Source organism: Pleurodeles waltl, chromosome 3_1, assembly GCF_031143425.1.
Source record: "Pleurodeles waltl isolate 20211129_DDA chromosome 3_1, aPleWal1.hap1.20221129, whole genome shotgun sequence".
NCBI classification, from domain to species: Eukaryota; Metazoa; Chordata; class Amphibia; order Caudata; family Salamandridae; genus Pleurodeles; species Pleurodeles waltl.
In genome coordinates this window covers 970881023-970903624 of record NC_090440.1, presented here as the reverse complement: position 1 = coordinate 970903624, position 22602 = coordinate 970881023, and the positions used below count along the sequence as shown (strand labels likewise).

Below are 22602 nucleotides of genomic sequence, written 5' to 3'. Positions count from 1 at the left end.
TATCTAAGGGTTGTTCCACATAGCAGAGTTCATAAAACAGTCAAGACAGCCAGCTACCCGAAAATCATATTGTTGTCACTGGAGGAGGTTTGAGATGTGGTGTGAACCTAGGGGATTCTCTAGTGTATCAATAGAGCCAGTGAAGTTTTGAATTTCCTGAAAGATGGGATTATGATGGGCTGAGCAACCTCTACTCTTTGGGCCCAATAGGGAGCTGTACTAGTCTTCAGGAGCCTACTGCTAGAAGAAACGTATCCTTAGGTATCCAGGCTAATGAGTTTTTTTCTTATATTTATGACTCATAAAGTAGTATGTTTGATTGCCATTTCCTCAGCTAGGAGAGATGGGGAATTGGGAACATTTTTGAGTTCAGAATCTTTTTAAAGGATTTTTCCAGACAAACCGGTGTTACAGGGAAGTCCTCAGACTGTGCCTAAGGTGGATCACAGTTTCATTGTTGTAGGAATTATGTGCTTTTTGAGTTTGCCCTGGACCCAACGTCATTAGAAGAGTGTTTGAATTCATTGGATGCGAAAGAGTTTTTCTGATTTCTTTGTCTAGAACATAATCATTTAAGAAGCTTGATGCTTTTTTGTTTATGACATCTGGTTCAGCGGGTCAGCATATGAAAACTTCTAATTCTACTTTGAGCAGTGGATTAAGTAGAATATTTTGGAACCTTGTCTGACCATGTAGAATTCAGACCCACAAGGAGAAAGGCAGCTTCATGGTCCTTATCGAAGGGTGCATCGATTGAGATGCAATGCAGCTATTTGTGTGTCCCCTTACACCTTTATGAACTGCTAATGGTTGCAACTGGTGAGAAATATTTCTACTTCTTTTTGCAAGCTCAATACTAAGTTCAGTGATTGAGGCTTAATACATGCACTCAGCATCCTAATGTTAGTTATGGATTTAAGTTTACAGCTGCAGTAAACTATTTTAGTTTTGGAAATTATGGATTCTGATGGATACAACTACCTGTGGATTCCTCACCTCATGAATACTCCCATGGCGCCAGCATTCTACGGAAATCTTCTTACTAGTCTCTGCACGTCGACGAGGACGTCACTGTCTCGCACGCGACGCCGTCTGACGTCATACAGGCAATAAGAGGTCCTCGACGACGTGCGGACGTCAGTTCCCTTTTTTCCGTGCATTCGAAACGGTTATCTTCGAGGGAGCAACTGTTACTCTTGCGGTTACAGTGTATATCTTGCTGCGTACTCTTTCTCCGTGGAAATAATGTCGCAGAGAAAGTCTGGATTTAAGCCTTGTCGTGAGTGTGGAGGCAAGATGTCGGTGACGGATCCTCATTCCGATTGCCTTTGGTGTTTGAGCTCCGACCACGACGTCTCGACTTGTGATTCATGTCAGCACATGAATCCGAAGGCCCTTAAAGAACGTGAGGCGAAGCTGTTTATGGCCAAGTCAAAGGAGAAGCATCACAAGAAGTCTTCTCCAAAACATCGGCGTCATCGAGACTCCCGGCGCCGTAGAGAATCTCGGCGTCATTCAAGGGATGCTCGTTCCAGGTCTCCGGATCGGCGCCGAAAGACATGGGAGGTCAGCCCCACGGTGACGCCGCATCCTTCGACGCCGTTGCCCTCTCCGGCGTCACCAACTTCGCCTGGACAGGCGTCGGTGATTGAGGTATTGGAGCCTCAAGTGTTTTCTCCGGCGCAGACGCCGAGGCCGGAGTCGGGGTCGCCTCCGAGACAGGCACCCCAGTATCCGGCTTTTCCCACCCCTGGAGCCGATAGTTCCGCATTCTTGAATGCGATGTATGCCATCTTCCAACAGATGGCTCCAGGGGGTGCTCCGGCTGGGCCTTTGGCCTTTTCTTTGGGTGATCCTGCGCCTCTTCGGCCGGCACCCTTTATGCCCTTTCTCCCGTTTGGGAACGTGGGCTCGGCGCCAGTGTCGGCGCCGGTGGCCGCTCCGGTGGCTTCGGAGGGATTGGCCCCAGGGATTTCCATCCCGTCGATGTCGAGATTTCGGCCTGTGACTCCGGTGGGTCCATCTGTTTCAGCTGCTCTTCAGTCGGCGCCGAAGTTACCCGTGGCGCCGGATGCGGCGTCGGTGGCTTCGGAAGATCGGCGCCGATCTCCGACTTCGGCGGAGGCATTGTCGACTCCGCGGATTGAGCAACGACTGCATTCAAGGAGGCGTGCTCTCCGGGTACTAGAAGAGCAGGAGTACCAACGAGCCCTAGAGGAAGGAGAGCTAGAGGACTCGGGTGATGGGCTGCGTGGACTGGAGTCGGCCAGTGGGCTGGACACTTCCCCTGAGTGGGACCTTTCGTCCCCGGGGGAATATACTGAGGAAGCTGCTTCCTTTCATACAGTGGTACGGAAGGCAGCTAGTTTTTTGGACCTGCCTTTGCCGGTGGTGGAGGCAAAACAAAACCTTTTGACGGAGGTGTTGCATCCGGCCTCAGCCGCGGCGGAGCCTCTGTTACCTTTTAATGACGCTCTGCTGGATCCGGTTTTAGAGGTGTGGAAGAGGCCGGCATCTTCCCCAGCAGTTCACAGAGCCGTGGCCAGGAGGTATCGGACGGCTCCAACTGATCCTGGTTTCCTATCTAGGCACCCTACGCCGGAGAGCTTGGTAGTGCAGGCCTCCTGTTCGTCCAAGTCAGCGCCTGGTTCTTTCCCGACGGTGCCTGGGGACAGAGACTCAAAAAAGCTAGAGGCGCAGTCGAAGAAGATTTTTTCGTCCTGCAGTCTGGCGTTAAAGGCCACTAATGCGACCTGTATCCTGGGGAGGTATATTCATGCTCTGATGGATGACATCTCCTCTTCGTTTACAGAGCTTCCCCAGGGTCTTTTGGATCTTGTCTCTGATGCCCAGGCTGCTGCGACCCAAATTATCCAGACGGGACTGGATACCACCGACTCGGTAGCCAGAGCAATGGGCACAACTGTGGTGGAAAGGAGACAGGCCTGGCTCCGTAACTCGGGCTTTTCGGCAGATGTACAGTCCACATTGTTGGATCTCCCGTTTGATGGGGACAAACTGTTTGGGGCTAAGGCTGATTCGGCCTTGGAACGGTTTAAGGAGAGCAGGGCCACGGCTAAGTCGTTGGGACTCCAAGCTCCTTCTTCCACGGCCTCTTCCAGATTCTTCAGGAGGTTTCGTGGATTTGGGCGTGGCTCTTCCTCCTCTTCCTTTCGGGGAAGATATCAGCAACCTGCCTCTTCCCACCCCTATAGATCTTTTAGGGGGAGGGGTAGGGTCCGCACCAGGGGAGCCTCTCAGCAGCACTCTGCCTCTTCCTCATCCTCTGGCGGGGTGCAGCAGGGGAAGCAGCCTTAGGCTTCCACCATTTCCCACTCACTCCTCTCCTGTAGGGGGAAGATTACAGCATTTTCTCACCAAATGGGAGACTGTTACGTCGGACACTTGGGTTCTCAGTGTTGTGGGAAAAGGCTACACCCTTCCCTTTCGGGAGTTTCCGCCCCTCATCCCGCCCCGCCCTTCGTATTGTTCACAAGAACACCTCCTGTTGCTAGAACAGGAGGTAGAAGTCCTCCTTTTAAAGGGCGCGGTGGAGTTGGTCCCGGAGCAGGAAAGGGGTCAAGGAGTTTACTCAAGGTATTTCCTGATTCCCAAGAAGGATGGTCGTTTGAGACCAATTCTGGACCTGAGGATCTTGAATTGGTTCCTCAAGCAGGAAAAGTTCAAGATGCTGACCCTAGCACAGGTGCTTTTGGCGTTGAACATGGAAGACTGGATGGTGTCTGTCGACTTGCAGGATGCTTACTTTCATATCCCGATACTCAAGTCACACAGGAAGTATCTCCGGTTTGTGGTGGGATCGCAACACTACCAGTTTGCGGTCCTTCCGTTTGGTCTTACTTCAGCACCTCGAGTCTTCACGAAGGTGATGTCGGTGGTTGCGGCAGAGCTCAGAAGGAAGGGGATAGCAGTATTCCCTTACTTGGACGATTGGTTGATCAAAGCCAAGTCCCCGGAGCTTGTGTTGCGTCATCTGCAGTCAACAACCCAGTTGTTGTTCGACCTGGGCTTTTCGGTGAACGAGCCCAAATCTCACCTGGAGCCCTCTCAGCGCCTCCTGTTCATAGGGGCAGTACTGGATACAACATTGGGTCGGGCCTTTCCTCCGCCTCAGCGGATTCAAGATATTCAGGATTTGGTTCCAATGTTTCGAAATGGAGCGGTAGTTCCAGTCCTCAAGGTCCTTCGTCTGCTCGGTCTTTTTGCCTCCTGCATTCTGTTGGTCACGCATGCTCGCTGGCACATGAGGGCTCTTCAGTGGTGCCTCCGAAGGCAGTGGTCTCAACACAGAGGGGATCTAGAGGGTACTGTCAAGATCTCCAGAGATGCTGCTGTGGATTTGAAGTGGTGGATTGCAAGCAACAATCTTTCACAAGGAAAGCCGTTCCAGCAGTCGCCACCAGTGGCCACAGTCATAACGGATGCTTCCACTCTAGGGTGGGGAGCTCATCTGGGGGATCTGGAGATCAAAGGTCTTTGGTCTCCAGAGGAACAGATTTTTCACATCAATCTGTTAGAGTTACGGGCTGTACGTCTGGCTCTCAAGGCCTTCCTCCCTTCCCTTCGTGGTCAGTCGGTACAGGTCCTAACGGACAATACTACCACGATGTGGTACATAAACAAGCAGGGAGGAGTGGGGTCGTACCTTCTCTGCAGAGAAGCTCTTCGACTATGGTCCTGGGCAAAGGACCATCGGATTTGCTTGATAGCAAACCATCTGGCCGGAGTCTTGAACGTGCGTGCGGACAGTCTCAGTCGCCACTTCTCGGCAGACCACGAGTGGCGTCTCCATCCAGATCAAGTCCGTTTAATCTTCCAGAAGTGGGGGTTTCCTCGGGTAGATCTGTTCGCCACTCGAGAGAACGCGCATTGTCCGTTGTTCTGCAGCCTTCAGTATCCGATGCAGGAAGCGTTGGGGGACGCGTTTCAAATGACCTGGTGCGGCCAGTTGCTTTACGCGTTTCCTCCCATACCCTTGATTCCTCGAGTATTGAGGAAGATTCGCCAAGACCGGGCTCTAGTAATCTTAATAGCTCCGGATTGGCCAAGGAGGGTGTGGTACTCCGACCTTCTCCAACTCTCAACGTGCCCGCCGCTCCGTCTCCCTTTCAGGGCAGACCTCCTCTCACAGTCGCAGGGGCAGGTTCTACACCCCAACCTCCAGAGTCTGCACCTACATGCCTGGAGATTGAACGGGGCAACCTGAGTTCCTTCTCTCTCCCGCCTGAGGTAGTGGATGTTATATTAGCGGCCAGGCGACACTCCACTAAATCTATCTACGCTAATAGGTGGTCTAAATTTGTTGCGTGGTGTGGAGAGAGGCAGATTGATCCTTTACATGCTCATCTATCGGACGTTTTGTCTTTTGCTCTATCTCTGGCGCAGAAAGGCTGTGCAGTGGCTACCATTAAAGGTTATTTATCGGCCTTGTCAGCCTTCATATGTCTTCCAGACCAACCATCTTTATTTAAATCCCCTATTGTTATCAGATTCTTGAAAGGTCTTCTAAATCAATATCCTCCAAAGCCATTCGTTATGCCGCAATGGGATTTGTCCTTAGTCCTGACTTTCCTTATGGGGTCCCCTTTTGAACCTATGCATTCTTGCCCCTTGAGGTATTTGGTTTTAAAAACAGTCTTCCTGATAGCTATAACATCAGCAAGGAGAGTGAGTGAGTTGCAGGCCTTATCAGTAAAACCCCCTTATACAACTTTTTATGGGGATAAGGTGGTGTTGAGGACCAAGGCTGCTTTCCTCCCGAAGGTTGTTTCACCCTTCCATTTGGCTCAGGCAATTACTTTGTCCACGTTCTATCCTCCGCCTCATCCTTCCAAAGAGGAAGAAAGACTGCACCGTCTGGACCCAAAGAGAGCGTTGAGCTTCTTTATCGATAGAACAAAGGATTTCAGGCTGGAGGATCAGCTGTTTATTGGATACGTGGGCAAGAGGAGAGGAAAGGCAGTCCACAAGAGAACACTATCCAGGTGGGTTGTTCTTTGCATTAAAATATGTTACTCTTTGGCAAAGAAGGATCCTCCTGAGGGCATTAGAGCTCATTCCACCAGAGCTAAGTCGGCCACTTCGGCCTTAGCCAGAGGTGTTCCTGTGGTCGACATCTGCAAGGCCGCAACTTGGTCGTCCCTTCACACTTTTGCAAAACATTACTGTTTAGATTCTGAGGTTAGAAGGGACGGCCATTTTGCACGGTCAGTGCTGCAGGATTTCTTGGTTTGACCATTTAGGCACCCACCGCCGGGCGTGGTACTGCTTTGGGACTCTATTCATGAGGTGAGGAATCCACAGGTAGTTGTATCCATCAGAAGAACGAGTTACTTACCTTCGGTAACGACTTTTCTGGTGGATACATTAGCTACCTGTGGATTCCTCACGGTCCCACCCGCCTCCCCGTTGCCTTTATGGTCTTGCCAGGTAATCCTTGAGTGTGCTCCTCTTGGTCTTTGAGGGTGCAATAGATGTATATATATAATATATTTATATATATATAGGTATATGTCTATATATCTTTATGTATATACTTGGTGTGTGTATATATTTTAAAAGAGAGAGTTTTATATATATATATATATATATATATATGTACATAAAAAGATTTACAGTTATTCATACAATGTGGTGTATTTTTACAATATAATGGATGTTGCTTTGTTCTTTCATTGCATTGCCTGGTTGTTCTCATGCACGTAAAAAATGATTGGTACTGACGTCCGCACGTCGTCGAGGACCTCTTATTGCCTGTATGACGTCAGACGGCGTCGCGTGCGAGACAGTGACGTCCTCGTCGACGTGCAGAGACTAGTAAGAAGATTTCCGTAGAATGCTGGCGCCATGGGAGTATTCATGAGGTGAGGAATCCACAGGTAGCTAATGTATCCACCAGAAAAGTCGTTACCGAAGGTAAGTAACTCGTTCTTTTGTGCTAAACAGTGCTTTCTGTGCGTTTGTGATCAGTATGAATTGGTATTGATTATGTATGAGGAGCCAGTGGAGCTCTCTGAGATGTGGTATGATGTGAGCATGTGATGTTAGGAACAGGATGAGTCTTTCTGCGGTGTTCTGGATGATCTGGAGCCAATGCAGAAAATGGTTAGAGATTTCAGTGTAGAGTGTGTTGCCGTAGTCTAGTCTGCTGTTGATGAGTGCTTGTGTGACGGCACGTCTAGTTTCCCAGGATATCCATTTGAAGAGCTTGTGAAGCATGTGGAGTATATGGAAGCAGGAGGAGCTGACTGGATTGACCTGTGCTGTCATGTTGAGTTTTTCATTCAGAATAAATCCTAGGTTTCTTGCATCGTTGGTTGGTTTGGGTCTGAGCCCCGAAAGCCACCAGGTGGATTCCCAGGAGGAGTTCCTGATCCCGAAGATGAACACTTCCTTCTTTGTCAGAGTTGAGTTTCAGGCAATTGGCTTTTATCCACTCTACTACAATGATCATGCAGTCAGCGACGTTGGTTCTGGGAGTGGTGGACTTGTCAGACATTGAGAATTGGGTGTCATCCGTGTAGGAAACGATGGAGATGACGTGCTTTAATGATGTTGGCGAGCTGAGTGATGTAAATGTTGAACATGGTTGGGTGAGTGAGGAACCCTGGTGAATTCCACAGACCAGGTACTTGGGTCCGATATGTAGGGAGCTAGCCTGACATTCTGTATTCTTCCTGTGAGGAAGAAGCATATCCAGTTGAGGGCCTGTCCCTTGATGTCTTTGTCGTGCGGTCTTCTGATGAGGGTGAAGTGCAATAGTGTATCAGAAGCCACAGAGAGGTCGAGTAAGGTGAAGCAGCAGTTTCTTCTCGGTCCATTATTGTACGGATTTCGTCCATGGCTGGCATGAGTGTTCTCTCCTTGCTGTGGTTGCTCCACAAACTTGATTAGGTATGGTCGAGTAGGTTGTGGAGCTAGAAATGGTTGGTGAATTGTTTATAGATTGCCTTCGCTATCATTTTGGCTGGGTATGGTTGCAGGCAGATGGGTCGGAAGTTGCTAAGCTCGATAGGGTGGTCTGATGGATTTTTGAAGCGGGCGTGGACTGCTGCATGTTTCCAGTCTTCTGAGAAGGTGGTTGATTTGATGAAGGAGTTGATGATGTGCGTGAAGAACCTTCTGATCTGTGTTCCTCCCATGTTGTAGATGTGATGGGGGCAAGGGTTTGTTGGGCCCTGAGTGGACTGTTTTTATGATAGTTGTGGTGTCTTCCGCAGTGAGTGTTTTCCATTTGGTTAGGTGAGTGTCTTGGTTGAGAGTGTTGACAGGTTGGCGATAATATTCTTAGGTTCGGGTTGTTGCTTGAAGACTAGATTAGCGTCTTTTGTTATGTAGCAGATAGTTTTATGTAGTATCCGGTCAGTACGTAATGACTGTAGTGAGGATGACAGATGAGGAGGCAATGCCCTGGTTATTTGCTGGTAATCTTCATTACTATGCGTCCAGGTATTCCTGGTCACAGTGGAGGTTTCTCATCCCTGCCAGGCTCGGGGCTATGTTTTTGATGGGGCTTTGTGTTACAGGAAGTGGGATAAGCTGGTTTCTTTTTTATGCTAATTATAGGTGAGGAAAGGAAGTCCGTTATCTTGGAAAGATGGTGGACATGAGAAACTTGTTTGTATATATTTTTTTTGCTGGTGTTCTTCTGTCCACAGATTATGTAAAGTCTGTGACAAGGAAGACCTAGTCTCAACGTAATTAAAACTACAATCCTTGACCTGTATTGAAAGCGCTAATTGCAGTTCTGGGTATCTCTCCTCCAGCCAGTACGAGAGTTTCCCGATTCGTCCCCCGCTTGTATATTCTGTATTGTGGCACGGCACATGCCTGCAGCATGGTAGCGAGTATATTTTACTTTAAGGTAAGTTGGAGTAAGACCAGCTATTGTCGCATCAGCAGCTCAGAGTGGTATGTTCGGACTGATAAGATATGACTTAACCCTGGATAACAGCCTTGAGAACCATCCAAAGTGTGATGCTAGATTCAACAGAACCCATGTTGAGCTTCAAGTAGTCTGCAATATAATAGAGCAGGTGCTCTGAGAACTGCTCCAGGAACTGCCATCCCAGACGTGCTATTCGTTCAGTCTCCATGATTCGCCACATGGTCACCCTGGCCAGTGGATAGTCACCTTTATTGGAGCATTGTCCGTGAGGGCGGGGGTATAATATGTGCACCTGCCCCTGCACCAATGTTGGCTGCGGGAAAGAGTTAATCAGCTCTAGACGAGGACTGGTGTGGGATGGAGTAATACGTAAATTTGCTTTCTGTAAGGTTAAGGGTCCGCCAGACATCGCTTAAGCCTAGTGAGTGTGTCCTCTTGTTATGAGGATTCGAGCTGTGTGCTGTCATTGGGCTCCTGGTGTCTTTACTGGAGTCCATGACAGAGTTAAAATCGCCGCCACTTTAGTCATCCCTCCAGTGGTCTGAAGCAGTACTTCTGAAAGTGCTGCCAACATGGGGTCCATGAATGGAGGTGGGGTCTATAAATTTGCAAACACCCAGTGGTTCTCTTCCATTGTGTATTCCACCCCCACATATTGCCCCTTGTTTTCCCTGTGTGCTTGTGTGGCCTGCAGTGGTAGGTGTTTGTGATAAGGATTGATGTGCTCCTGGTGTGTCTTGTGTCTCATTTATTTAATGCATGTTGTGTTGCATGCTCTTGCTTCATTTGTTGATGTGCTGTTGTGTGCTCTCTTTTGTTTCTCTAATGCCCAACTTATAGAGCATGTTGCATGCTCAGTATGGCTCGTATCTCACTGCCTCTTTAAATGCCTATCTTCATGTCGCGTGTTCCACCTGTGACTTGTTTATGGAATACATTTTGCAGTCAGCATTTTTTGTGGCATGCTCATGCCTTGTTAATGGAATGCTTTGTGTACTCAGCATACGGTGTTGCTCACTCAAGCCTCATTTATTGAACATATTGTTGTGTGTTCATCATGTCTTGTTCATGATCTGTACTCAGTCAGTAAATGTTTGCTCTTCTCATGATAGCTTATTCATCAATCGTGCCTCGGTTACTGAACGCACTTGTGCTCAGTATGTTGGTTAACTCACTCGTGCCTCACAGTTGTTGTTTTCACCCTCACAGGAAAAGAGCTGTGCCATTTAAGCCGGACACATACACAGGTGAGAGTTTCCACCACCTCCTCTTCCTCTGACTCGTACATGAGAATTTATATGGGGAGACCACTTTCTGAAATACCTTTTAAATTCCTGATGTCTTTGGAACCCACAGCACCAGGAGGGCCAGTGCTGAACGTTTGTGAGGGTGTATCTGCAAACACACCCAGAATAAGCCATATATATATACTTGATCAGGACAAAATCAGTATCTTTTTAAGAACCGGCTCCTCCCTTGCTGGACTGAAAGTCACCTCTGACTCTTCTCACTGCTTAACTGACACATGACTCATACTTTCCTGACACCTGTCCTTCTTACCAGCTTCCTGACTTCTATAGCTCGTTGGTTATGGTTACATTATCCTATGTCAACACGCCCCCTCCGACCTGCTAAGCTGCCATAATGCTCCTTCTGACCCACTAAACTAATCTTTGTATTGTATTGTAATAGTATTTATATAGCGCTTACTACCCCTGACGAGGCGTCAAAGTGCTTTTCGGCGAGTAGCATGCTACTCCGGAACCCAACAAGAATTAGTGGTGGATTAGTATAGGGAAATATGAGTACAGTTTTAGTATTACTATGAGTTAATTTGAGCCGCGGATATGAGAGTTTGTTAGTTAGATTGACTGGAGTAATGGAGGGGTGGAGGAGGAAAGAATTGGGAGTTTATGGTAATAGGATTTAGGCTTGGGATGAGTAAAGGGAGGATAGAGGAGGGAAGAGTCTGTGGAAGGGGTTAGGGAGATCATAGTAGCAGGGTGAGATAAATGAGGGAGAATATAGTAGGGTTGTTTGGCAGATCATGGTAGTAAAGTGAGGTTTGGTGAGTTCGATGTGGAAGCGGAGGGAAGAGCTTAGGCAGAGTTATTTAGGAGATGAAAGTAGTAGAATGGATTTGGGAAGAGTCAGAGTGGGAATGGAGGATAGATTGATAGAGACATGACATATGGTGATAGGTAGATAAGTGTGGTATAAGATGAGAGCAGGGATTCATAAGTATCTAGTATAACAACTTATCTAGGAGTTATGCAATGACCTATGAACATGTTAAGCATAGAATATCACATATATATATATATATATATATATATATGTATATATATATATATGTGTGTATATATATATATATATACACACACACATACACACATGAATGCACACATATATGTACATACATATACATATTTAAGCCATGAGTAAATGAGTCATGCCTCATGCTACTAATTTGACCCCGTCTCTTCCCTCTTCTTAGCTGCACTGTGGCTCTGATGCCTTTTGTTTAGCTGACCTAAACCCCTCTCCCTTCTAAACTGACCTTCAATTCACATTTTCACATGCTAATCCTGTCCAGGGTTTTACCCACCTCAATTTATATCTGGTTTCACCTCCACACCTCCCTGTTAGACTTAACGAATGGTTTCACTGTCTACACTGCTCAGCTACCCAGGCTCCATCCCTCTCCAAAGGACTCCATCCTGCTAAACTAGCATTTCTATCCACCTTCCCCAGATGACATAATGCCCTATCCTTGTCCAGAGTGCTAGACTGACCGGTTTCACCTTTCCTAGCTAAGCAGTGGCTTCACTCTGCTAAATTAACTCTAGCCCCCAACACATCTGATCTCTTCATCTGTGCCCCTTATTCTGACCCCTGTCTCCAGCCTGCTCCTGTCATGAGAGTTAAGTTGACCCAAGGAGCTATCCTATCGGATTGTGCCCTATACTACCTGATCACACGTCCTTGCCCATACCCACATGACTCTGCCTCTTCTGTAGCCCCTCTGGTTCGCCATCACGACCTGGCTTCGGACCCTGCCCTCATCCCGTAATTCTCTGACCCTGCCCTAGTGCCTCTGTTTGTGCAGTAGCACCCATGATCTTCTCTGTCCCTGTATGTCTCCTTTCTAGCCTCTGCCTTAGCCGCTTTAGGGGTTGCCATCACCATGTCTGGCACCACTCTCACCTCATAACCTCCGGCCAGTCATCGACACCGTGGCTTGTGGATCATCTCGCATTATTGTTTTCTCTTTTTACAGAAGACGAAGCTCTTCTGCTCAATGACATCTTGCCTGCCAGATTAAAAGTCTCAACAGGAACAGCGTCCACCACTCACGACAATGCAACAAAGAGAATCGTCCCGGGTAAAACACAAACTAGCGCTAAATTCTGCTTTGCATTATAGCCTTTTTAGCGAAGTCTGCATGTACATGTCACCTGAAGTAGTCTCTGGGGCCTGTGGGAATTTTGCACAACTGATGTTTAATGTGTGTGCTGTATTCATGTCAGTTTGATTGTTTATTTGTTATTTATTTAGTACTGTGTACAATACCTTCATCTAGCAAGTAGACTTACGATTTACAGTTTTTGAACACTTATAACTGACAGCTGCTAAACAAATAGATAGACATCAGGCTGATTTGTGGCAATAAATGAGCTCACTTGTATTGAACACTTTTGGGGAAATCGTTTGCTGGTTGTGTGATTTAGTATTATTTATGATCTAATGTTATAAAGCAGGTAATTTGGGTGGGATTCAACAGCTGAGTTTTGTCATTTGTTTGTTGGTGATTCCCTATTTGTCGTGTGCTGCTTGCAGGAAGCACCAAAGCACCAATATAGCAGGCAGGAGAGGGTAGGTGAGAGAGAAGACAGTAGTAGTGACTCTGAGGATGCAAAGCAAGCTTTAGGATATATAGGGCCTGTATACAACTTTGGCGGAGGGGGTTAAATCCGTCCTAAATGTGACGGAGATCCTCCCCACCGTATTACGAGTTCCGTAGGATATAATGGACTCGTAATACGGCGGGCGGGATATCCGTCACATTTAGGATGGATTAATCCCTCTGCCAAAGTTGTAATCAGGCCCAAAGTGTGGTCTCGGCATGGGGTGTGGCAGAGGACCGTCATGGAAGATCTTGGGTGGCTGGCACTACTAGCTGAGATACAGCAAATGGTTGCCTTAAAACTTCTGACTACTCAGTAATGAAAGAATAAATTGATTTATTGCTCTGATCAGGTGGGTGAGGACACCCTGTCCATTCACTAAGATTAATCTGCTTAAATGCTGGTGGGGTGTGGGGGTTAGGACCTTGAAATAGAACGAAGAGGGAAGGAAGGAGATAGGTGAGTGAAAGGTGACACTGTTAAGAGGTGAGTGTAAGGGAATAGTTAGTAAGTACAATGTTTGGTAGGTAGCAGGTGAGTACAAATAAGAGGTGTGTGGAAGGTGGAGATGAGTAAAAAATGGGGGAAATAAGTCAGCGAAAATGGACAGTAGTGAGTGAAAGGTGATAGTGTTGTAGATGGGAGGAAAAGGCTATAGCTGGTGTCCATAAATGTAGAGTGTGTGGCCCTCTTTCTTGTTTCCCTTGCTCTAGAATCCTGCCTGTGTTTCCTTGTTCTACATGCATGTGTGCCTCCAGGGAGCATGCTCTGGCCCTCTGCCTGGTATAACTAGCTCTACATATAAGTGTGTTTCCTCATTGTTAAACTACACTTTCATTTTATGTGTTGTGCTCTGGAGGTGCCTCTGTGACAATGTACCTGGTTCCCCTTGCTCTACATGCATGTGTGCCTCTCTAGTTTATACTGTGAGGCTCTATCTGGGTTTCCTGCTCTACATGTCTGGGTGCCTCACCCTTTGCCCAGGTGCCCTTGTACTGCATGTGGGTGTGTATCCCAAGAGTATGTAGTGAGAACCTGCCTACATTCCCTTGCACCTCTAGAGTGTAGACGTTCACTCTCTGCCTGGGTTCCCTTATACATAATGTCAGTGTGCTTCCAGATTGTATGCTGTGCCCTGCTGGCTGTCTGTCTTTTCTCTACGTGCCTGTGTGCTTCTATAGAGTATGCCATGGCCTTCTACCTGGGTTCCCTTTATTTAATGTCTGTGTGCCTCCAGGGTGCATGCTATGATCCTCTGACTGGGTTCCCTTGTTATGGGTCCCCCTCTTCTACTTGTCTGTGTGCCTCTAGGGTGTACTGTGTGACCATTTGTCTGGATTCCCTTTTAGTAGATGTTAGTGCACCTCCAGTGTATATGATGTAGCCCTCTGCTTAGTCTCCCTTGTTGTATTTGTCTCGGTCTCCAGGGTGTACACTATGACTTCTGCCTTTGTTCCTCAGCTGTACGTGTCCATGTTCCCCAGGGTGTATGCTGTTATAGTCGAGATGGATTTTCCTGCTGTACATATCTGTGCGCTTATAGGGTATACGTTGTGACACCCTACCTGGCTTTCCTTCCTATATATCTTTGTGTGCCTCCAGAGAGTAGGCCATGCCCTTCTCTCTCGTTGCCCTTATTCTACATCTCTGTGTGACTCTACGGTGTGTGCTGTTGCCCTCTACCTGGGCTTCCTTGTCTCTAGGTGTCCGTGTGCCTCACACGCCCCTGGGTCACTTGCACTGCATGTCTTTGCACAACCAGGTTGTATGTTGTGACCCTCTGCCAGAAATCCCTTGTTCTGAATGTCTGTGCACCACCTACATGTATGCTGTGATCCTCTGCCTGGGTTCCCTTGTTCTCATGTCTGTGTGCTTCACCCTGTGCCTGGGTTCCTTTGCACTATATGTTTGTGCACCTTTGGGGTATATGTTTTACCCTCTGTTTGTGTTTCTTTATTTATGACGTTCTCCAGCATTGTATCTTTTATATATTCACATGCTTGAAGCCTGTTGTCAGGCTTGCAATCGCTGGTACATAGTGTAAAATTAACAACATACAATGAACAGTGCAAAAAAGGCCATAGGCATGAAACAACATAGTACCTTTAGTGGTGCATCCATCTCATTTGAAAGAACCAAACTTCAGCCAATGAGGTGGAAGCTTAAGCTTGCCTACTCTGCCTAAAGGACTCTATAGCTTAGATTTCTGCCTCTCATTGTGTGTGAGGGTGTCCCCTGGCAGAACCCTACTATGGCACTTCAGTGAATCTGAAATTGTTGTTTATTTTGGTCTACCCTGGATTTGAACCAGCCCTATCTTTAGCACTTAAATACTGTGACTTGTTTTGGGATGATTACAAAATTACTATATTTTCTGTACTAAAGAGATCATTTGATCTGACAGCCAGCCATCACCAAATGTCACCACTGTTGATAGAGAAAAAATCTCTATTTAAACCTTGTTTATCTGTGGAAACAAGAAGATTTATACTGAAGACTCACATTCTCAGTGCATTTATTGCCATTATCCAATTCCTAAGGCACCAGTATGCGATATTTGAAAGACCTTTACAACTAGCACCCAACTTTAGGGGATAATTCTGTGAAAAGTGCCCATACAAGCACTTCCACGAAAGCAGCGCACAAGAGGAAAATTGTACATTTTCCCAAGCATGATTTATTTGGTACATGACTTGCTGCTTCCTCCTCCGGTAATACACATGATAAGCATATCTCTGAGCACTACAGAGGGAATTAGCCTGTGGTAAAGAAGAAGAAATCTTCAAAAGTCTTATTTTCAAACGAAACTTTGTAAATGATGAGACTGTCGATGACATCAACACCGTCACTGATGATGAGAGCTTCGTCAACAACAACAAAATTATCAGTGACAATCATACCATTGACAACGATCCGACAGTCGACATCAACCATACCGATGAATCCTTCATCAATGATGACTCTTTCGTCGACAACTTTCATTCAGTCGTCGACTAAATCACTATTGACACAGGTGCTGTTGATGGCCAAACTGTCAACGGTAAACGTAAAGAGATGTTTTGTTCACCATTAGAGGTGTCAAATTTACCTCGAGCTCAAATATTTCAGTCAAAACAAGAAGAGGAGACTAGTGACTATGCTTTGCTGACAGCCCAAGACAATTGGCTGTAAGATATGTTTTAGATTTTGGAGAAGAAATGGCCGACGATGAGTCCTAAACTAATATATTTATCAGCAAGGTTATAAGTCTCAAACTACTCAAATTGGTATGAGAGAGAAACCACCAAGGTATTATAGAGAATCAGATGTGGTTCAAGTGCCACTAGCCTTTTTAATAACGTTGCAACAGATTATGAATACTTGCATGGAAACCATTACTGGATCCGGGGCAGTTGAACAACTGTCTAAAGAAACAGTCACATCAGATGATTAGTTTATAAGAAGTCCTCCTGATGATGCAGGAAAGGGATTTTATGACCTATCTGGATCTTCAGTACATATTCTTCCACATACCCATTCATCTAAAACAAAGAAAGTAGCTTTGATTCTCTGTAGTGGGGCAGTACTACCAGTTCAAGCTGCTCCCTTTCAGACTCAAATCAGCTCCTTGAATACTCACCAAATGTTTTGCTCCAGTTCCTACTTTTCTCAGGCAAGAAGGTCACCAAGTGTGCCCATACCTGGATGACTGGCACATTATTAAGCAGTTAATGAAAGGGCTCTTCAGAGCATTTCCACCTTTTCAAGATTCTTCGGTTCCACAGCAACATAATTCAGTCCTCCGTCAGCTGATGTTACCTCCTTTTGAGCCTATACATAAAGCAGACTTAAAATTTGCCTCATGGAAAACAGCACTCCTGGCTCTAACATCCGCCAGAAGAGTGGGAGAGATTCTAGCATTCACCATCAGGGAACCTTTTCTCGGATACATGAAGGGCAAGGTGTAATTCTCATAAACAATACTAAATTCATTCCAAAGGTTCCTACTGTCTTTCACCTAATTGAACCTGTCATCCTTAGTTCTTTCTTTCCAAAGCTGTCGTCATCAGCAGAAAGTTTGTTACATTCTTTGGACTTACGTAGATATCTTAAATTCCAAATAGACAAGACAAAGGACGTACACACATCAGACCAGCTGTTTGTGTCATTTGGTCAACCACGAAAAAGTCAAGTCATGTCCAAACAGCGGATAGCTCGTTGGCACAAAGCTTGCATCGTTTTCTATCATGCCAAAGCCAAGCATCCTCTCCATAGAAAAGTGAGGGAGCATTCCACCGGGGGCATGGCTTCAACTGTGGCACTCTATGCTGGGGTGCCCTTGAAGGACATCTTCTTTGCAGTCATACATTCACAAAGCACTACTGGAGGAGCAGGCATATGTTCACAAAGTACTACTGCCTAGATGTGGAAATAAAAGCTGATGCAGCAGTGGAACAGGCAGTATTGAGAAATCAGTTTCATTAAAGGTGTGCCTGCTTCCCACTTTGTTGTATATTATAATATGTATTGCTTGCTATTCTGATTCAAGCATCTGAATATATAAAAAATCTAATGCTGGAGAAGATATTAGTTAATTACCTGTAGCTCGAGTCCTCCAACATTGGTATCTTTTATATATTCACATCTGACGTTCCCTCCTCACCGGTCCCAGGCTCATCATATTTTAGTCTTACACGTGTAGTTGGAGATCTGAGCTATGGTGGCCTCAAGGGAATGTAGGAGAGCTTGAGCTTCCACATCATTGGGTGAAGTTTGGCTTCTTTCAAATGAGGTGGGCGTGCTATTAAAGATACCATGTTATTTCAGGCCAATGGCCCTTTTGACACTGAATGTTGTATGTTGTATACTTTACACTGTATGCTGCTATGTTAATGTACTGGGGATTCTGAGCCTGACAAGAGTGAATGATTCAAGCATGTGAATATTTAAAAGGTACCAATGTTGGAGAACTGTTACAGGAAAGTAACTAATTCCTTCTTCATTGGTTCACTTTTAATAGCTGTCTGTACTCCCCTACAGTTTATGCTATGATCTCCAGCCTGGGTTCTCTTGCTCTAATGTCTGTGTGCCTCCAAGGTGCAGGCTGTGGCTTCTACCGGTGTTTCGCTGCACTCCAAGTCTATGTAACACCAGTTGTATGTTGTGCCCCTCTGTAGAAATTCTGCTTTTTCACATGATTTCCATCCTTTTACAAATGATAGCATTTTGACTCTGTGCATTAAGAAACCACTAACTGGCTTCTCAGTGCATGTCTTTCCTCTAAAGTATGAACAGAAATTGTAAGATTTATCATATGGGTGCTTGCAAATGCCTGTAAAGGTACTACATTTAGTTGTCGGCTACAGACACACAGCCTACCTGTTGTTTGCATAGTCAGGCTGCAGAAGCACTGCTTCCCTCTGCACGAACCATCAGATGACTGCGTTAAAGCCAGCGAGAGGACACAATGAAGGAAGGTGTAGCCCACTGCTACCAGAAAGCAGGTAGCTTACAAGGACAGATTGGATCTTGGAGGTCCAGGTAGAAGGAGATACATTGCAGGCCGGTGTCTTCATGGAAGAGTTACATCAGGGGGCCACCAAGTCAATTTGGGTGAGAGCAGCCTTGGTATTCCATGGTAGAGAAACAGTTTAAGTGGTTTATGCAAGGGCAGCACATTTCTCTACCATTACTGTTGTGGTACTTTGAATGCTTTGAACTGACCACTTCTGCACAAGTGTTTCCACCATGAGTCAGAGACTGTAGAGAAACTGGGGTTGGGAATCAGAGTAGGGGCATTCCCTCCCAGCTCTGCTAAGTGGTATTTATGATGGTGTTTTATAATGAAGCATAAGAATTTATGCATGCATACTTGTGTTGGCTGTCGTCTATAAGACTGGGGTACATACCAGAGGCATAGGGGGCCCCTCTTATGCAGCTTAAACTCGTAAATTGGGTCCACACAAACACTAAAGTAGTTGTTTATGGTCCTCTTATGTTGCACGTCTGCATACAAAGTGCTAATAAATAACACAACTAGAATATGCTATGGGAGATGGTTCTGGGCCTTCAGCTGGCATACACAGGAAAGGAATCCCCAAAAATAAAATTAAAAACAGGAAAATGCAGCAAGAGAAACACAGGAGAAGAATTAGGATGACGGAGAAAGATATGAAAGAAAAAAGTAAATATAAGAAACAATAGATGGGTAGATCGAAAGGGAAAAAAGAACTGGAGGAGAAAGGAATGGTGACAGGAAGAAAGGCAATTGGGAAGAGAGGTGAAAGGAAGGATGAATGGTCGTAAGAATGACTGAATGGAAGTGTGAAAGGATTGATTGATGGAAGGATGAAAGGTTGAATGAAAGAGTGAACAAATTGACTGGTAAAAGTGTGAATGGATGGAAGAATGGACAGATGGTGAAGAGTGAATGGAGGGATGGTCAAAAGATGGATGGATGCATTAACATGGGTGGATGGGTAAATATATGGATAGATGGAAGTGGTGTGTTTTATGAGCTGGGGGTATTTTAATTTTCTGGCTACTCCTTGGTACAGAACCTCCTGTCGACCTTGAAACAGCAGGGCTTGTGTGTGGACTGTTAACCACTGAACCTAGCCTTGTGAGATTCCCAAAAAGCAGAACACATCTGGATGTAGGAACAGGAAGCGTAGACAGGCAGACAAATAAACAGTTGTGGTGAAGGCTTGGAAGCAGATAGTGGGTGGGAATGAGACCACCCCAAACACGTCCTGTGTGTTTTGTTCTACGAAAGAGTCATTGTTGGCTGATCACCTGCTAACTTCCAGGACCACAACAGAGCACTTACAAGACTCTTTTCTGCAAGACTTTCTTTTTTTTTTTTTTCTTTTTTTTTTTTTTACATCTTGTAGGAAGTTGTCTCTGTATGTACTATTTCAAAGTAAGAAATAGCATGCCCAGAGTCCAAGGGTTCCCCTTAGAGGTAAGATAGTGGCAAAAAGAGATAATTCTAATGCTCTATTTTGTGGTAGTGTGGTCGAGCAGTAGGCTTATCAGAGGGTAGTGTTAAGCATTTGTTGTACACACAAGCAATAAATGAGGGACACACACTCAGAGACAATTCCAGGCCAATAGGTTTTTATATAGAAAAATATATTTTCTAAGTTTATTTTAAGAACCACAGGTTCATGATTTACAAGTAATACTTCAAATGAAAGGTATTTCACTCAGGTATCTTAGGAATTTTGAATCATCACAATAGTATGTACAGTTTTGTCAAAAATGGCAACAAGCTATTTTAAAATTGGACACTGCAAAATTCAACAGTTCCTGGGGGAGGTAAGTATTTGTTAGTTTCAAAGGTAAGTAAAGCACTTACAGGGTTCAAAGTTGGGTCCAAGGTAGCCCACCGTTGGGGGTTCAGGGCAACCCCAAAGTTACCACACCAGCAGCTCAGGGCCGGTCAGGTGCAGAGGTCAAAGTGGTGCCCAAAACTCATAGGCTTCAATGGAGAAGGGGGTGCCCCGGTTCCAGTCTGCCAGCAGGTAAGTACCCGCGACTTCGGAGGACAGACCAGGGGGGTTTTGTAGGGCACCGGGGGGGACACAAGTCAGCTCAAAAAGTACACCCTCAGCGGCACAGGGGCGGCCGAGTGCAGAGTGCAAACAGGCGTTGGGTTTGTAATAGGTTTCAATGGGAGACCCAGTGGTCTCTTCAGCGATGCAGGCAGGCCGGCGGGGGCTCCTCGGGGTAGCCACCACCTGGGCAAGGGAAAGGGCCACCTGGGGGTTGCTCCTGAACCGGAGGTCGGATCCTTCAGGTCCTGGGGCTGCAGGTGCAGTGTGTTTCCCAGGCGTCGGGTTCTTTGAAGCAGGCAGTTGCGGTCAGGGGGAGCCTCTGGATTTCCTCTGCCGGCGTCGCTGTAGGGTTTAAGGGGGGTCAACTCTGGCTACTCACGGGCTCGCAGTCACCGGGGAGTCCTCCCTGTAGAGTTACTTTTCCGCAGGTCGAGCTGGGGGCGTCGGGTGCAGAGTGGAAAGTCTCACGCTTCCGGCGGGAAACGTGTGGTCTTTAAAAGTTGCTTCTTTGTTGCAAAGTTGCAGTCTTTGTGGAACAGGGCCGCTGTCCTCGGGAGTTCGTGGTCCTTTTAGATGCAGGGTAGTCCTCTGAGGCTTCAGAGGTCGCTGGACCCTGGGGGACGCGTCGCTGTTGCAGTTTTTCTTGAAGTGGGGAGACAGGCCGGTAGGGCTGTCTCCAAAGCAGTTGGTGTTTCCGTCTTCTCTGCAGGGCTTCAGGTCAGCAGTCCTTCTTCGTCTTCAGGTTGCAGGAATCTATCTTGCTTGGTTCTGGAGGTCCCTAAATACTCAATTTAGGGGTGTGTTTAGGTCTGGGGGGTTAGTAGACAATGGCTACTAGCCCTGAGGGTAGTTACACTCTCTTTGTGCCTCCTCCCTGAGGGGAGGGGGGCACATCCCTAATCCTATTGGGGGAATCCTCCATCTGCAAGATGGAGGGTTTCTAAAAGTCAGAGTCACCTCAGCTCAGGATACCTTAGGGGTTGTCCTGACTGGCCAGTGACTTCTCCTTGTTTTTCTCATTATCTCCTCCGGCCTTGCCGCCAAAAGTGGGGCTGTGGCCGGAGGGCGTGGGCATCTCCACTAGCTGGGATGCCCTGTGGCGCTGTAACAAAGGGGGTGAGCCTTTGAGGCTCACCGCCAGGTGTTACAGTTCCTGCAGGGGGAGGTGAGAAGCACCTACACCCAGTACAGGCTTTGTTCCTGGCCACAGAGTGACAAAGACACTCTCCCCATGTGGCCAGCAACATGTCTGGTGTGTGGCAGGCTGGTAAAACTAGTCAGCCCACACTGGAAGTCGGGTATGTTTTCAGGGGGCATCTCTAAGATGCCCTCTCGGTGTATTTCACAATAAAATGTACACTGGCATCAGTGTGCATTTATTGTGCTGAGAAGTTTGATACCAAACTTCCCAGTTTTCAGTGTAGCCATTGTGGTGCTGTGGTGTTCGTGTTTGACAGACTCCCAGACCATATACTCTTATAGCTACCCTGCACTTACAATGTCTAAGGTTTTTCTTAGACACTGAAGGGCCATAGTGCTCATGCACCTATGCCCTCACCTATGGTAAAGTGGTCCCTGCCTTAGGGCTGTAAGGCCTGCTAGAGGGGTGACTTATCTATGCCATGGGCAGTGTGAGGTTGGCATGGCACCCTGAGGGGAGTGCCATGTCGACTTAGTCATTTTCTCCCCACCAGCACACACAAGCTGGCAAGCAGTGTGTCTGTGCTGAGTGAGGGGTCCCCAGGGTGGCATAAGACATGCTGCAGCCCTTAGGGACCTTCCCTGGCCTCAGGGCCCAAGGTACCAGGGGTACCAGTTACAAGGGACTTACCTGGATGCCAGGGTGTGCGAATTGTGGAGACAAAGGTACAGGTTAGGGAAAGAACACTGGTGCTGGGGCCTGGTTAGCAGGCCTCCGCACACTTTCAATTCATAACTTGGCATCAGCAAAGGCAAAAAGTCAGGGGGTAACCATGCCAAGGAGGCATTTCCTTACACATCTGTTAGTGATCATTGATACATACACGTATTCTTCCAAACAGGCCATAGTTACAGATTCACACTATTCATTCCGATCGCACACTTATGGCAATATTATTGCTATAATTGGGTAGTCGTGGTGTCGTCCACCCTGTACACTTCGTGTTTATCCTCGCATTTTATTCATGCTCATGGATTCATCATCCCCCCGTACTGTGACCACCTGATCAGTAGAATATATGGACTTTAACTACTAAGAAGAAAAAAG

General features: G+C 46.7%; 1 protein-coding gene across 1 annotated transcript in view; it reads left to right on the top strand.

Moving 5' to 3' along the window:
* The window catches only part of UBXN11 (UBX domain protein 11), a 379872-nt gene that overhangs the window by 8373 nt on the left and 348897 nt on the right, over positions 1-22602 (top strand). The window contains exons 2-3 of the mRNA XM_069224030.1: positions 10118-10155; positions 12189-12293. Of these exons, the coding sequence (XP_069080131.1) occupies positions 10118-10155; positions 12189-12293 (143 nt within the window). The remainder of the gene's footprint in view (positions 1-10117; positions 10156-12188; positions 12294-22602) is intronic.